The sequence below is a fragment of the Mustela nigripes genome, chromosome 17 (genome assembly GCF_022355385.1).
Source record: "Mustela nigripes isolate SB6536 chromosome 17, MUSNIG.SB6536, whole genome shotgun sequence".
Classification (NCBI taxonomy): Eukaryota; Metazoa; Chordata; class Mammalia; order Carnivora; family Mustelidae; genus Mustela; species Mustela nigripes.
In genome coordinates this window covers 41611560-41627917 of record NC_081573.1, presented here as the reverse complement: position 1 = coordinate 41627917, position 16358 = coordinate 41611560, and the positions used below count along the sequence as shown (strand labels likewise).

The 16358-nt window shown below is 57.3% G+C and overlaps 1 protein-coding gene across 1 annotated transcript; it reads left to right on the top strand.

Moving 5' to 3' along the window:
* The first annotated feature begins 732 nt into the window (after positions 1-732).
* FHOD1 (formin homology 2 domain containing 1) lies at positions 733-16277 on the top strand. Its single transcript, XM_059383632.1, has 22 exons — positions 733-1013; positions 8193-8299; positions 8665-8729; positions 9055-9122; positions 9196-9301; positions 9378-9472; positions 9740-9851; positions 9938-10032; positions 10146-10289; positions 10403-10548; positions 10632-10889; positions 12342-12457; positions 12544-13148; positions 13481-13636; positions 13861-14043; positions 14134-14253; positions 14331-14492; positions 14887-15077; positions 15169-15361; positions 15442-15604; positions 15680-15880; positions 15954-16277. The coding sequence occupies exons 1-22, from the start codon at positions 813-815 to the stop codon at positions 16034-16036; spliced, it is 3570 nt and encodes a 1189-aa protein (XP_059239615.1). The 5' UTR covers positions 733-812; the 3' UTR covers positions 16037-16277.
* The last annotated feature ends 81 nt before the right edge of the window (positions 16278-16358 follow it).

Here is a 16358-nt window from a genome sequence, read left to right as displayed (position 1 = left end):
GCAGCCTATCGATTTCCTTCAAACTAAAAGGGATCCACTCACCTTTTTCCCCAAACCTGAGAGGCATTTGGCCTATCTCACCCCAAACTGAGGAGGACCGTCTCCATTTTTCATTCAAGCTGTGGGGCATCCATCCCACATCTTAGCCTAAACTGAGAAAAACGTTCTACCTCCTCACTCAATTTTCCCAGAGCCGAGGGGCACCCACCCGTCCCTTTTCTTACCCAAACTAAAGGGAAATGACCCCACGTCTTCCTTAAAACTGAGTGGAACCTATTTTCACTTCTTGCTTCAGACTGAAAGGGACCCATCTCCCTGCTTTCCCCAAATGACGGAATCCTATCCACTTCATCCTCAAACTGAAGGAATCGGGACCATCTCGTCCCTAAACTCAGGGAGACCTGGCCGGCCGTTAGCTGAAAAATTTCCGCCCCACCCGCCCGAATAACCCCTCAACAAGAAGGTAGCCTCACCCCCAAGAACCCCAAAGAAAACCTCTCGGCACTGGGCACGTTCTTAAAGGCGGGGCTCGAGCTCGGGTTTTCCCGCCCGCAGAGCCAGTGAACTAACGGGAACACGAGAGCGCCCTCTGAGTGGCTCGCGGCAAGCCCCGCCCCGGCAGTGGTTGCACCTCCTCGCGCTTTCAGGGAAGACTCTTGGCTCCGCCCCCTTCCTGGGCCCCGCCTCCGTCTGGCTCCGCCCCTCCTCAGCCTGGTCCGTTCCGACCCCGCCCAGACAGCGGAGCTAGTTGAGCCGACGCCGCCGCGGGGCCGGGACGGTCCCGGAGGCGCGGCGTGAGCCAGTGACAAACGATGGCGGGCGAGGAAGACCGTGGAGACGGGGACCCGGTATCAGTGGTGACCGTGCGGGTGCAGTACTTGGAGGACACCGACCCCTTCGCATGTGCCAACTTCCCGGAGCCGCGCCGGGCCCCCACCTGCAGCCTGGACGGGGCGCTGCCCCTGGGTGCGCAGATACCCGCGCTGCACCGCCTGCTGGTGGCTCCACTGAAGGTGAGGAGACCCGGGGAGACTGGAGGCGATCAAAGGTTCATGGCGCCCTGAAAGCCTTTGGGAAGTAACCCTCGGGGAGAGGCTGGAGCGGGTGCGCTTCTGCGGGAAAGTCTTGGGCTGGGGACTCAAGATCCACGCTGCCTTTCTTTCGCGGGACGCCTCTCAAGTTAAGGGAAGCTGAAGAAGGGAGATGGGAGTTTGTGGTCTGCGCCACTCTGGCTGCCGCTCGAAGTGAGGCCCACCTGGGGAGTTGTTCGGGGTCTCTTCGGGGCCTGTCTGCCTGGGTAACCGATCTGGATAAATGGACAGTAGGTGTTTGGGTGGTAGCGGACTAAAAGTTGGAGCCGGGGAAGGACCAGCTTCCACCTGCTTCAGGTGAGGTGAGGCGGGACCAAGAGGAGGGGCGGATCAGGGGGCGGGCCACTGGGGGCGGCCAAGGCTTCCAGCGGTTTCTGGAGGCTGGATTGGGTCCTGCCGGGTAGAATGTTGCCTCCGTAGGTGGGGGCCCTGCTTGGGAGTGCCAGTAGAAGAGAGGCTTCTCGGGGAGAGATGAGTCCCGGGGAACCGGTCCGGCCCGGGACACACCGAGAACTAGCTGGTGTCTGCATTGGTGGAAAAGCCCTTTGAGTCACCGCCCCTACCATCCCGTACTCCAGCCGCAGCGGGCCCACGGCTAGAAGGGAGGGGGCGGGCCGGGCTAATTTTAAACCGCCAGCCTGCCCTAGTTTGCTTGCGTCCCGGATCCGACTCGTGCACAGCGCTGGGAGAGGCCTTTTTCCAGATGGTTGGCCCTACCTCCCCTCCGGCTCCCTGCGCTCAGCCCCCTGCAGGCGCTTTCCGGCGCGCTGGGTTTCCGGACCAGTACTCGGGGAGGCGCATTACCACCCCCACCAGGGTTCCCCGCCAGCCAGTATACACCGAGTGTTGAGGAAAAAGAGAAGGAGTTGGCCGCTATCAGCCTTAGCTGAGGCGAGTTGCGCAAACTTGCCCCCCAGGCCCGGGGTCTCCCCTGGAATGTGCCCCGGGCGCCGGGCCCCCAGCCTGCATTCCTCGCTCTGCGGGCCGGCCCCGCCTCTGAGCGCGGGCGGGAGAGTTGGTGAGATTATCCGCCGGGGGAGTGGCGCGTGTCTGGGCAGAGCCCGGGCTTCAAGGCCACGGCTTGAAGGTTGCAGCACACTGCCCACTTTAGAGTTTTGATGCAACCCCTTTTGCTCAACCTTTTCAAAGGGGCAGCCTGAGGTGGGCCTGGAAGGATCACGTCCAGCCCGAGGCCACCTTCAATTCAGGATGGGCGCTGGAGAGGGGTGTTAAACCAGGTTCCTGCCTTCGGGCTCCTGGAACTCCTGGTGCTGAAATAAGCCCGGAGCACTACAGAAAACATAGTATTCCTCCCACTCCCCACTCTAGGACAGAACTTAGCCCTAATAGCCCTCTTTCCAATTAGAGGCAGATTTGGGAGGTCAGCAACAGAAAAGAGCCCACCCCCTTTTCTTCCCCTCACTTAGGGACCCATCTCCCTGCTGCACCGGGTGCTCTGTACTTCATAGCTAAAGACACTACAGAGCTCAGATGTAGAATGTGTTAAGTATGAACTCCCCACCTCAGGCATTCCTGGTTTCCCCACCTTTAGGATCTCCCAGTTGGTGTACCTGAGGACTAGCATATCCCCCACAGGCAGGATATGCTGGTGGGCACACTGAGTTACCACTGTGCCTGAAGCCAGGATTCTCTGGGGCTGGCAGCTCTGCCAGGAATGGTCAGATACACTGTGATGTGCTCATCCCAAATATAAACTGTGACCACAGCCCCAGAATAGAAGGCTGGAGGAAGAAGGGCTGAGAATAGGGTAGGGGCAGGGACATCAGAGGGTTGCGAGAGGGGGAGCAGGGCTGTTCCTTGCAGGAAATATCAACAGCTGGTTCCTCCCCTGCTCCTATAAGCGCATGCCCCAAGGGCACAGACATGACTCAAGCCTGCCTACAGAGCCCTAAAGAGGGAAGAGGTGGCCCAGAAACCCAAGCATTCCCATCTCAGGCCTAGAGCAGAAATAATAAGGAGGGGGTCTCCCCTCAATACTTTATCCTCTGTACATCTGTTCAACAGGGAAACAGGACACAGTCAAGAGAAGACATCTGCCCTCCCACTCTGGGCACTGACCTTCATCATCCCCGCAGACCCTGCTCCCTCCCTGGGAATGTAGGAAGGCCCAGCCCACTTTCTCTCTGGAGCTCCACCCCACATACCCCATTGGGCTGGGCCTAGCCACTAGAGTTCCCCTGGGGGCTTCCTTTTTAAACCATTTAGAGCTTTCAGATCTGAGAAGGCCTTGCTCATTTCCTCCTAGTCTAGGAGGAAGCTCCTTGCCACAGCCTCTGACTCATCTCCTGGCCTTGGGTGGGAGTGGGAGGGGTGAGGGGGGTGGGGAGGGTCCTGGCAGTGCCTTGGGCCACGCTGGGTGTCCGCAGGGGAATATTACAAGTATCTGTCTTCCCTCAGTGCAGAAACCTCTCAGCCCCAGAACGCGCCCCTGCCCAGGGGAGAACCTGACCCTCTGGCCATGCATTTCATCTCTACCCAGAGCTCTGCTACATTTTGGTCTTCTGGGCAGTGCCTCAGGAGCCCCTCTTGGACACCTAAAGGCCCTGCCACATATGAGACAGAGAATTCTTCTCCATGGGTTCCGGGCAGAGAGACCTGAGAGCCGCTCTGATCCTGATGCAAAGGGCCGAGGAGCCCCCTACTTCTAGCAGCAGGGATAGCCCTAGAAATCTGTCCATCACCAGTAACTGTTTCCCCAGCCATGGCTAAAGATTAGAGGAGGACAGGGGTGGCACTGTCCTGGAATATTTTTTGCCCTTGTACCCTCTCTACTCCAGCCTCAGTTTACCTCTCAGGAGCAATGTGGCAAGGGGGCTAAAATGTGAACCTGATCTGCTGGGATAGGGACCAAATGGAGGGGTCTCAGATGAGTCTTAAGGGTAAGATGGGGTGCTCTGGTGATGAACTGAGCGCTTTATTTCCCTGATATGGAGGTCTTTTGGGGAAACTAGAAGACTGGGATATGGACATGAGTCATGGCTTCTCCCAGCTTTCTCTGGGACCACCGTCCATGTCCAATTTACTGGTCATTCTGGGATAGGGAGCCTGAGATGCAGCCTGGTAAGGGACCCCAGGACCTAGGTCCTTGCAGATGTAGGCACGGTTACCTTGGTGTGTATGATGCGTATGTGTTCATTTGTGTTCCCTTGCTACAACTGGAAAGACCAGTTTGGGGTATTTGCAGAGTCCAGAAAACTGAGGGGTGGTCTTCAGCCCTTAGCAACACTACATGCTCCCAAGATCTAGGTCACTTAGTTGTGCAGCCTGGGGTATATTCACTGAGTTTCTGAGCCTTAGTTTCCTCACCTGTAAAAGGATTATCAGGAGAGGGGCACCTGGCTGGCTCAGTTGGTAAAATATCTATCTGATGCTTGATCTCAGGATCGTGGGTTCGAGCCCCACTTTGGACATAGAGATTATGTAAGTAAATAAAACTTAAAAAAAAAAAAAAAAGGAATAGCAGGAGAATCAAACAACTAAGCAACCTGGTATGTGACACAGAGGAGGCATAACTAATGTGGATTTCCCTCCTCAAGTCCCATCCATAGTGTCTCATCCAGGAAGTCATGGTCTAGTTGGAAACCCAAGATAACAGTAGAAGGAGGATCTCATGTTTAAAGTTTATTTGTTTGTTTGTTTAAGTAATCTCTACACCCAATGTGGGGCTTAAACTCATGACCCTAAGATCCAGAGTTGCATGCTCTCCAAATGAGCCAGCCAGGCGCCACAAGGGTCTCATGTTTATAGGAAAGCAAAAGAAAAAAGCAGTTAGCAGTGGGGCAGCTGGGTGGCTCAGATGGTTGGGTGTCTGCCTTCAGCTCGGGTCATGGTCTCAGCGTCCTGGGATCCAGTTCCACATCCCGGGCTCCCTGCTCAGCAGGGAACCTGCTTCTCCTTCTGCCTCTGCCTCTGTCTCTCTCTTTCTGTCTCTCATGAATAAATAAAACCTTAAAAAAAAAAAAAGCAGTTAGCCAAATTATTTCCTAGAAGAGGAGTCCTTCAGCATATAATTCTGCCCTCTGCTCCATCTTCTTTCCCTGCCCCTAGTGTTCGTTCTCACCTGATTTGTAGTTATGAAAAATACTGGGGAGTAGACACCATGGTCCTCTAAGTTTGTTCTTCAATTTAAAGCCATGTGGAGGGACGCTTGGGTGGCTCAGTCGGTTAAGCGGCTGCCTTCAGCTCAGGTCATGATCCCAGGGTCCTGGGATCGAGTCCCCCATCAGGCTTCTTGCTCTGCAGGGAGCCTGCTTCTGTCTCTGCCTCTGCCTGCCACTCTGCCTGCTTGTGTGCTCTCTCTCTCCAACAAATAAATAAAATCTTAAAAAAAAAAAAAACACCATATGGAATGAGTTGGTTTAGGCTGTCAGAAAAGCCTAAGCGCAGAGAACCAAGAGAAAAGTGGGCTGGATGCTGAAGGGAGGGGCTGAGCCTGGGAAGAATGGAGAGGACTCCACTCCAAGACAGACACAGAGAAGCGTGCAAGACAAGAACCAGGAGGAGTCGAGGATGTGGGCCCACATGGGCCCTGTGCTGACCCTAAGCACTGTCAGCAGGATTATTCTGGCCTGGCTCAGCCCCAGGGTGTGAGAAACAAGCCCCAGAGGTTTGACTCTCAGAATGGTGACCCAAGCAAGGGGCCAGGGGTGTGAGGGACAAGCACCACCCAGCTGGCAGGAAGTCTCTGTTCTTTGCCACCTTAGCCCACCCTCCCCCTTCTCCACCCAGGACAGGCAGCTGGGTTGGGGTGGGGAGGGACCATCCTTGGAGGCTTTGGGCTGGCTGCTACCTCAGGACTTCTCTAGGGAGGCCACTGATGATGGAGCACTTGGCCTTCAGGACCTTACCCCAAGTATTATGCAGGCATTCTGGAAGGAGAGAGCCGTTCTCTGCTCACTTGGGATGAGAGCACACAAACGTGCTTGCAGGAGGGGAGGAGAACCTGCTGGAGCCGAGTTTTGTGGGGGTGTGCTTCTTGGACCTGTGCTCCAGCAGGGCATATATATATACCGGACCATGAACCTGGGTGTGGAAGTACGTATCAGGTATAATCTGATCGCCCCCAGTGTTTACCTTCACAGCACTCCACCCCTCTGCTTTGCACTCATGGCACTTATACTTCTACATTCATTTGTAGCCTTTTCCTGAGGCGAACCTGCCTGCCTCTGCTGGAAGGCAGGACAGGCAGGAGCAGTTATCTTCTTCCCTGCTGTGTGTTCAGCACCTCAAACCAGCCTGGTCCATAAATGTTTGAATGAGTGAGCTATTCTATAGATGTGTGATTTGGGGGATCCCTGAAGGAATTTGTTGCTCTGGGGCTGGGGCAGGGTGTGTGGATGTTTCTCTAGAGTCCCAGGATCCTCTAGTCCAAGGTGGAAGGAGATGCAGCTGTGCTTGGATGGGGGTGGGGAAGGCAGGCTGCTGAGTCACCATGTGGGAAAAGGGATCAGGAGGAATGTGGGGTTGCCCTCAGTGGAGCTGGCCCAAGACGGAGCACCCCAGCCCGGGGGCCTTGCCTCCCCATCTCAGGCCTGTTGCTAGTAGGCCCTGGAGAAGATGACTCTGCTCCTAGGGAGGGGAGAGAGGCCAGGCCCGCCCAAGGCGCCCAAGGGAGGGCAGGCAGCCAGGCAGGAAGTGGGACAGAGAACAGGCTGGAGTGTTTGTCCTATGTCCCATGTCCCAGGCGAGACAGGGTGGGGGAGGGGAGCCGGCGGGGAGAGGGGGTGTCACCCAAGCGCCTCAATGCTGAACTGCCAGGAAGGAGCTAGGTCAGGTTCTCAGGTGTGAGCAGGGGTGCAAAGCAGAAACAGGGGTAGGGGCAGGTTCTGGACTCCCTTCCCCCACCCAGGGGACCAAGGGCAGCTGGAAGCCCTTGGACTGGGCCCAGAGCAGGGCAGGGCTGACAGAACAACAGGACAAATGATGGGATTGACTTTCACAGTAAGATGGAAGCCAGAAAACACCCTGCTTCTCCAGAGGTGGGCTCTCCCTGGGCCATGTTAACATCAAGGAGCAGGACCACTCAGTTCAAGGGGACTTTGCTGAGCCCTGCATACCGGCTCTGTGCTACCCCCAGTGCTGCTGCCCTCTCAGACTCTCTGGAGTCACTTCACTAGCCCTCTCTACAGGTACTTCTCAAGAGGCCAGTGTCACACCTGGTAGTGGTGGACCGGAGCCAGGCTCAGGGCGCAGCAGAGATATGTGGGAAACAGACATGTGGGTAGGATGTGTGCCTTGTACAATGCAGGTTTCAGGGACCCAGTGCAGACTGAGTCAGACCCTAAAACCTGGTTTTCAAGAGACCCCTTGGAGGCCTCTGAGGTCCAGCTCCCATGAGGCAGGGCAAAGACCCTGAGGCTTAGAGGGACTTACCCCCATGTATTACCTGCAGTTCCTCACCACCTCGGTTCAGGGAGACAACACACATACCTCTCCCAGCTGGGTTTACTCTTTCTCCCTGGGCTTGAATGCTTTGTGGATGCAGCTTATCACCCCAGGGCTGTGAACTTCCTCGAAAGCAGGAACTTCCTCCCATCTTCTCTCTATTCCTCTTCCTTATTCATGTTCATTAGCTCAACAGTGTTTAGTAAGCACTTAGCGTGAGCCAAATGCTGTGCTGGGCTCTGCAGATATGGCATAGGGCAAGACAGACATGGTGCCTGACCCAGAGAACCCATGGTTAGTGGGGAAGAAGAGTAGGGTCTAGGATAGTATCACCCTCTGTGGAAGGCCTCACATGGAGCTGCACACATGGGATGGAATGGGTGGCATAGCATTGGCTAGAGGAGTGGAGGAGAGCGTTCCAAAAAACCATTACCTGATCTGAAACCTACAGACTGGGTAGGTGTTAGCTGGAAGATATAGTACGTGCTAAGGGCCAGAAAGCTTGGCACCTTGGAGGGGTGCACTGCATGTAGTAGGCCTGCGAGAAATGGCTGCTGGAGGAATGCGTGGCTGCAGCGCTCCCTGTGGTCTGCCACTCTGCCAGCTCTTTGAGTGGGGGTCGGGAGGTCCTAGGGTCTTCAGACATACCCCTGCCACCTCTTTCCCAGCCCTGACAGCTATTCCCTTTGCCCCCAGCTGGAGGACTGTGCCCTCCAAGTGTCTCCCTCTGGATACTACCTGGACCCTGAGTTGTCTCTGGAAGAGCAGCGGGAGATGCTGGAGAGCTTCTATGAAGAGATCAGGTCAGAGCTGATGGGACGGGGAAGGCAAGGCTGGCCCCCAGCCTTGCTTCCACCAGGGGCTGGCTCAGGTGTCAGCAGCCAGGACACCTGATCTCTAGCCTGGGATATGGGTTACCTTCTGCCACCCCGGGGACTGTGTGCAAGGGGAATCCCAAGACCTAGCCAGTGTTACCTGATGCCCTGGACTGGTGGGGAGGGGCTCTTGCACATACCTGAGATACCTATGTTTGCACACATCCTCTTGTTAGGAAGGAAGGAGTTGGGCCAGGGTTGGCATGTGGAGTGGTCTTTAGCTGCTCTGGTTATGGGGGCAGGGACCCTTGAGGAATGGCCTGGAAACTGCTGACTAGGCTGCTTGATTCCAGCAAAGGGCGGAAGCCTACACTCATCCTGCGTACTCAACTCTCTGTGAGGGTCAATGCCATCTTGGGTAAGTGTATGAGGGCATTAGAGTCCGGGAATCCCCCCTCCCCAGCCCCACTGGCTCAATTTCTTTCAGGCCTGTGCTGGACAGTGGACAAGGCACATGGGAGACAGGATGTGCAGCCCCTCCCCATTCCTATCCTGACCTCTCCTTCCAGGGCCAAGGGCTGATGCTGCAGCTAAACTGCGATGGGGGTTGCCCAGAGTCAGGCAGTGGAGGAGGAGGCTGGGGGTTCAAGAGTACTAGAATATTCTTTGGTGGGGGATTGTGTTCCAGTAGAAGAGGGTGTCTGTGCCCCCTTGAGGTTTCCATGTCCACCTACCCCTTGCAGAAAAATTGTATGGCTCCAGTGGCCCTGAGCTGCGTCGCTCCCTCTTCTCACTAAAGCAGATCTTCCAGGTGAGGCCCAGAAGAGGGCTGGGGTTGGGCGTCTAGCCTGAGCCCTGCTTAAACTCCCCCATGGTGTCCCCAGGAGGACAAGGACCTGGTGCCTGAATTTGTGCACTCGGAGGGGCTGAGCTGCCTGATCCGTGTGGGTGCTGCTGCCGACCACAACTACCAGAGCTACATCCTCCGAGGTCAGCCCCTTTCCTCCCTCATGACCCCTGCCTTTGGCAACCCCTACCTGACCTTGTCTTGTCCCTGTGCCCCCAGCACTAGGTCAGCTGATGCTGTTTGTGGATGGGATGCTGGGGGTGGTGGCCCACAGTGAGACCGTGCAGTGGCTGTACACACTGTGTGCCAGCGTGGTAAGTGGCCCTCCACACAGCCATGCACCTTTCTCCCACTGCCTCTCTCTGACCTCAGTCTCCTCTTCTTTAAAATGGGTTGGAATGGAGTAAGTCTAAGGCTCCTCTAAGCCTAGAAGGCTCTCCAGTACCTGGGTCTGGGGCCAGGGTCTTTGTGCCTAGACTTTCCTCTCTGGGTCCAGCCCCAGAGGCCCTTAACCCTCCCCACCAGGAACTGGCACAAGTCTGGCCCAAGCCCCACTCATATGTGGTGACCCCTCCCCCCAGTCCCGCTTGGTGGTGAAAACGGCCCTAAAGCTGCTGCTGGTATTTGTGGAGTACTCAGAGAGCAATGCGCCGCTGCTTATCCGTGCCGTCAACTCTGTGGCCAGCTCCACAGGTGAGAGAGTGTCCCTTCCTCTCCGACCACTCAGAGCCCTCTCTCCTACCTGTCCCTGTATGATCGCTCCCCTTTCTGTGTGTCAGGCTCTCTTCCTTGGGCCAATCTGGTGTCCATCCTGGAGGAGAAGAATGGCGCTGACCCCGAGTTGTTGGTGTACACAGTCACCCTCATCAACAAGGTGGGGGGGGCCCTGAGAAGGGGGGAGAACGAGGTGCCAATTCTAGGCCCCTAAAGCTCCTAACTTCTAGTCTCCATCAGCCTTAGCCTTGCCCTCCCATCCCCACCCTCTAGACACTGGCAGCGCTTCCAGACCAGGACTCCTTCTATGATGTGACAGATGCCCTGGAGCAGCAGGGCATGGAAGCTCTGGTCCAGCGCCACTTGGGCGCATCGGGGACTGATTTCGACCTGCGCACACAGCTTGTGCTCTATGAGGTAGGCTGGGCCATCTGGGCGCGGCTGGAGAGGACGGAAGAGGCGCAGTTCCCCAGCACCCCACCCTACCTATGTGGGTCTCAGCGGCTCACATCTGGGTCCACCTCCACTAGAATGCCCTGCGGTTGGAGGATGGAGACATTGAGGAAGCCACTGCAGGCGGGCGGCGGGAACGCAGAAAGCCCTCTTCGGAGGAGGGCAAGAGGAGCCGCCGGTCTCTAGAAGGCGGGGGCTGCCCTGTGCGCCCCTCGGAGCCTTGGTAAGAGAGAACTCGCCTTGGCACATGGGGAGGGGTGGATCTGCCCAGTCGTGGCCTTGTCAGTTGACAGGCCCCACCTCTAGCCCTGCAGGCCCCGCAACTGGCCGCACAGGCCCTGCCTCACCTCGGACAGGCCCCTCAAGCCCAGGGGACCCCGCCTCGAGCCCTGGAGACCCCTCCTCGGCGGTAATCTCCACCTACTCCACTGGCCCCGCCCTGTCGACCAGCCTGGCCCCTAAACCTGCTGGCCCAGCTTCTGGCCTCTGTACCTCAGTGAACCTCTTTCCTGCCATCTCTTTGGGGCCCTCAGCGGACAGCTCCAGCGAGAGGAGCATCTACAAGTAAGCAGGGAGATAGAGACTGCCCCTAGAGTCCTCTCTCCAGCTGTCCCCGCACTCTGAGCCCCTCCGCCTCCTCTGCCCAAACTCCTCTGCCCAAACGCGTGCTTTCTCTTTCTTTCCAGACTTCACCAAACTGCTCCTGTTTGGTAAGTGACTGCTGAGGGGTGGGGTTCTGCTCTGACGGGACCCCTTCCTCCTGCTGCTTGTCTTCATCTCTTTCTGGCATTCTACCTGTCCCTGCCCCTTTGTCATCTATCCCCTGGCCCCCCTTGTTTCTCTGTTGCTATCCCTTGACTCTCTTGTTCTGCTCTTTGTCTCTTATTGCTCCCTGTTCTGCTTCATGTCAGTCTCTCCCCTCCATTTCCAGTTTCCTCATGTCCTGCCTCCTCCACACCTCCCCTTCCCGCGGGGGCTGGGAAGGAACCCCTGGTATCACCACCCAGCTCTGGGTGGATATGAGCAGCTGGGCTTTGGAGTGGAGCAGGCACCACAATTACCATCTCTTCCTCTCATCCCCCCCACCCAGGGCCCCAGAGAGCCCACCTGTCCCTCAGTCCCCTACTGAGCAGGCCAGGCTGGAGTAAGTACAGAGGCCAACCTGCCAGGCCTGCCACGTGCTCAGGGCTTCAGCATTGCTTCCCCCAGCGGGGGTTCCATGTGCCTCATGCCGCAGAGCTGGGGGACTCTCAGGCCCACGCTCTCCCAGATATATGCCTCCTCTGTTATCCTAGGGGTAGGGAAGCAATTCCATAGTGGTCCCTGTGCTTTGATAGTGACATCTTAACAGCCTCAACCAGAAATGAGGACACAGACTCCCAACCTGGAGCCCATTCTCCCAGGAAGAAGGCAGGATCATAAGCTATCTAGGGTGTCTAGGGTGCTGTATGGTGTGGGGTAAGAGAAACCACCTCGGACTGAGGGAAGGGCAGGGACCAAGGGCCAAAAGAGGCTGGAGGGGCTGAAAAAAGACACTGGATCACGTTCATTATTTCCACATAAACTGAGTGCCTGTTGTGGTAGCTCAGTCAGTAAAGCATAAGCCTCACAAGCTAAAGCCTGTTGTTTACTAGGCCCTTTTCTGGGCATGGGTCATAGCTCTCTGAGCTACCAGGCATGAGACAGCTGTCCCCTTCCCCTGCTCTGAGGGTCCTTGTCTAGAACCAAGACAGTGAACATGAACAGCAGCAAGGTTGCAAGTTAGACGTTAAGCAGAACTTCTCCCCATGTTGAACTGGGGATGCTTGGTTGGTACTGACCCTCCCCAGATATGGAGGACTGAACAGGGACTGGCCTTGGGGGTAAGTCCTGGGTCTGCTCAGCGCATGGACTGTTCCCCTGTGTGTCTGTGTGTGCCTGCAATTTGGGGGCAGTGCCCAGGGGCCCAGTAAGGCATGTACACCACCCTGGGCTAGGTTGTGTCAGACATCCTCACTGATAAGTGCCTCCCTCCAGAGCCCGGTTCCTGGAGAATGTGGCAGCGGCGGAAACAGAGAAGCAGGCTGCACTGGCCCAGGGCCGGGCAGAGACACTGGCTGGGGCCATGGCCGATGAGCCCGATGGACACCCAGGTAAGTAGGCGGGTGGGTAGAATCCACTCGTGTTGCCCTGTTGCTCCACAGAGGGCATGATGCTAACAGCTGCTTCTCTTTTCTAGATACCCGGGAACTATGGGGCTCCCCAGAACCAGGCCCTGCACCCAGAACACCCCAGAGCCCTGTCCCCCGAGGTCTGCTCCGGGCCCAGCGGAGCGTTGAGCCAGAGCCCAAGGTGCCACTGGCCCCACCAAGCCCCAAGGCTGAGCCCTTTCAGGAGTTTCCTATCCGTGTACCCAAGCTTTGCATTGGAGACCTGGACTTCTCAGATCTCGGGGAGGATGAAGACGAGGACATGCTGAATGTGGAGGCTGTGGAGGCTGTGAAAAGGGTCCCACCCCCACCACCCCCGCTGCCTGCGCTCTCTGGAGGCCCCCCGCCTCCTCCACCCCCACCTCCCCCACCCATCAAAGGCTCACTCCCGCCACCTCCGCCTCTGGCTGCCCCACTTCCTCCCTCAGCACCTGATGGTCTAGCCCTCCCCAGCAAGAGGAAGACAGTAAAACTCTTCTGGCGGGAGCTAAAGCTGGCTGGGGGCCACGGAGGCTCTGGGAGCCGTTTTGGGCCTTGCCCCACCCTGTGGGCCTCACTGGAACCTGTCTCAGTGGACACAGCCCGGCTGGAACACCTGTTTGAGTCCCGTGCCAAGGACGTGCTGCCTTCCAAGGTAAACCCACCCTCATCTGTAGGGTAACCCCAGTGGAGACAGGAGGCAATCAGAGCTTAAGAGTCAGAACTGCCTGCCGCTCATTTCCCACATGGGGGAACCGAGGCAAAGAAAGGCATCCAGTCTTGTCCAAGGTCTCTCAACAAGGTATTAGTAGAGCCCTAATTAGAATCTCAACTCATCCCAAGGCCTCACACATCCCAGATCCCTGGTTGTGGGGTGACCCCACCACCTGGCCATTTAGAAAGGGGATTTAAGAGTGCCCTCTTCAATTGTTGCCCCAGCTAGTTCTTTTCCCAATCTCATTACCACCCTTCTCCCCAACCTTAAAGAAAGCTGGTGAGGGCCGCCGGACAATGACCACAGTGCTGGACCCCAAGCGCAGCAACGCCATCAACATTGGCCTAACCACCCTGCCGCCTGTGCATGTCATTAAGGCTGCCCTGCTCAACTTTGATGAGTTTGCTGTCAGCAAGGATGGCATTGAGGTGGGGATACCAGCTAGGGGAGTGGGAGGGAGGTGGGTGGTCTGGCCCTCTCCTTTGGTCAGTGGGCATTTCCTGTCCCTCCAGTGGTGGGCATGGGCTTGGTATTTCTAGAGCAGTCCCCAGACCCTGGGGATCCCCTGGATGACCTAGGGATGAGTCCAAAACAATGCCTAAAGCCTCAGGCCAGGACTGAAGGGACTCTGGGGTGGTGGCTGCATCCTCAGAAACTGCTGACTATGATGCCCACGGAGGAGGAACGGCAGAAGATCGAGGAGGCCCAGCAAGCCAATCCTGACGTACCCCTGGGCCCAGCTGAGAACTTCCTGATGACCCTTGCCTCCATTGGAGGCCTGGCCGCCCGCCTACAACTCTGGGCCTTCAAGCTGGACTATGACAGCATGGAGCGGGTACTTGGAATATGGGGTGGGGCAGAAGGTGGGCCAGGTGAGCATGAGGACCAGGTAATTTGAGAGTCCCTCCATAACCTCCCACTCCAGGAAATCGCAGAGCCACTATTTGACCTGAAAGTGGGCATGGCACAGCTGGTACAAAATACCACCTTCCGCTGCATCCTGGCCACTCTCCTGGCTGTGGGCAACTTCCTCAACGGTTCCCAGGTGAGTGGCAGCACATGAGGGCTGGGGGGCAGGGCCCTGGAGCCAGCTGGGCCCGGGCTCAGATGGAGTCCTTTCAGAGCAGCGGCTTCGAGTTGAGCTACCTGGAGAAGGTATCAGAGGTGAAGGACACCGTGCGCCGGCAGTCACTGCTGCACCATCTCTGCTCCTTGGTGCTCCAGACCCGGCCTGATTCCTCGGACCTCTACTCAGAAATCCCTGCCCTGACCCGCTGTGCCAAGGTTAGCACCAGCCAGAGGCGTGACTAAGCCCAGCCGTGGAAACGAGGGTGTGCTGCTTCCTGGGGCTGGCTCTCCCTCCCCAACAGTTTGGGCTGTTGTGCCAGAGTGTGCTCAGCTAGAGGTGTCTGCGTGGGCTGTGTCCTTGGCCAGAAACACTCTTTCCTCTATTGGCCTGGCTACACACACCTACTGTCTTTGGGTCTCCATTCAGCCACCACTTCCCCCAAGAAAGCTTCTCTGTTCCACATTAGCTTCTCCTGCATTAGACTGTGTGCTTTTGGAGGGCAGGAGGCAGGTCTTGGCTATCTGGGCCCAAGCCAGCTGACCTGACAGAGGCAGCCACAGGTGGTGCCTTTCTGTGGGGGGACAGCATGTGTACCCCCTGCTTTTCCAGGTGGACTTCGAGCAGCTGACTGAGAACTTGGGGCAGCTGGAGCGTCGGAGCCGGGCAGCTGAGGAGAGCCTACGGAGCTTGGCCAAGCATGAGGTGTCCCCAGCTCTGCGTGCCCGCCTCACCCACTTCTTGGCCCAGTGTGGCCGCCGTGTTGCCATGCTGCGGGTAGTACACCGCCGTGTCTGCAATAGGTAGGCACATGGGCCAGAGAGGCAGGACCACCACCGCCACCCTCAAACCCCACGCCGGACTCACCATCCCTCCCTCCCCCACCCTGCCCAGGTTCCACGCCTTCCTGTTGTACCTGGGCTACACGGCACCCGCGGCCCGGGAAGTGCGCATCATGCAGTTCTGCCACACGCTGCGCGAGTTTGCCCTGGAGTACCGCACATGCCGGGAACGCGTGCTGCAGCAGCAGCAGAAACGTGCCACTTACCGGGAGCGCAACAAGACCCGGGGCCGCATGATCACAGAGGTGGGCACCCTTTCAGGTCTGGCCTACCGCGCCCTGTGGCTCCCTTCCCCTCTCCCAGCTCATCCTTCTGTCTTCTGCAGACAGAGAAGTTCTCAGGTGTGGCTGGGGAAGCCCCCAACCACCCATCTGTCCCAGTGGCTGTGGGCAGTGGGCCAGGGCGGGGTGATGCCGACAGTCACGCCAGCATGAAGAGTCTGCTGACCAGCAAGCCAGAGGACACCACACATGGCCGCCGCAGCAGAGGTGGGACCTATGGCCACTGGGAGCAATGGGCTTTGCAGTCACCATGACCTGACTTCCCCATCTGGCCTCCCTTAGGCACGGTCCAGAGCAGCTCCCCAGTCACACCGACAGCAACAGGGCCCTCCACTGCACCCCCAGAAGAACCCCCAGGCTCCAATTTACCCAGTGACACTTCCGATGAGATCATGGATCTGCTGGTACAGTCAGTGACGAAGAGCAGTCCTCGTGCCTTAGCTGCTCGGGAGCGCAAACGTTCCCGGGGCAACCGCAAGTCTTGTGAGTACTTCCCAAATGCCCACCACCCGCCTTTATTCCATCAACCCCCTCCAACCCTGCTCTGTCCCTGCAGTGAGACGGACACTGAAGAGCGGGCTCGGAGAGGACCTGGTGCAGGCCCTGGGACTGAGCAAGGGTCCTGGCCTGGAGGTGTGAAGGCCCTGCCTCCGGACACCTACCTACTGGGGCCCCAGCCTGCAGTGCAAGAGACTAGAAAGCGAGGAGGGATCAGCAGAATTCTGGGCCTCTTCAACCCCAGGGCCACTCTGTGCCCAGTGGACAATGCCTTGAGCAGTATTAGCTATGCGTGCGTGCATGCGTGTGTGTGTGTGTACTTGTACAAGTACTTGTATAAGCTCCCTGAATACATGGAGTATAATAAAGTTTTCATAGCCAACCCAAGCGCCTTTTCCTTCTTTCACGGTACCCACCACACTCGGTCTGCAGCTGGAGGCTAGTACCAAAGGACTGTCTCTTC

What these genes read in the sequence shown, in the direction of transcription:
- FHOD1 (XM_059383632.1), top strand. Translation starts at nt 813, where the DNA reads ATGGCGGGCGAGGAAGACCGTGGAGACGGGGACCCGGTATCAGTGGTG. An exon ending in CACTAAAGCAGATCTTCCAG is followed by an intron (nt 9,123 to 9,195) that starts GTGAGGCCCAGA and finishes TGGTGTCCCCAG; the next exon opens with GAGGACAAGGACCTGGTGCC. An exon ending in ACATGGCCGCCGCAGCAGAG is followed by an intron (nt 15,605 to 15,679) that starts GTGGGACCTATG and finishes GGCCTCCCTTAG; the next exon opens with GCACGGTCCAGAGCAGCTCC.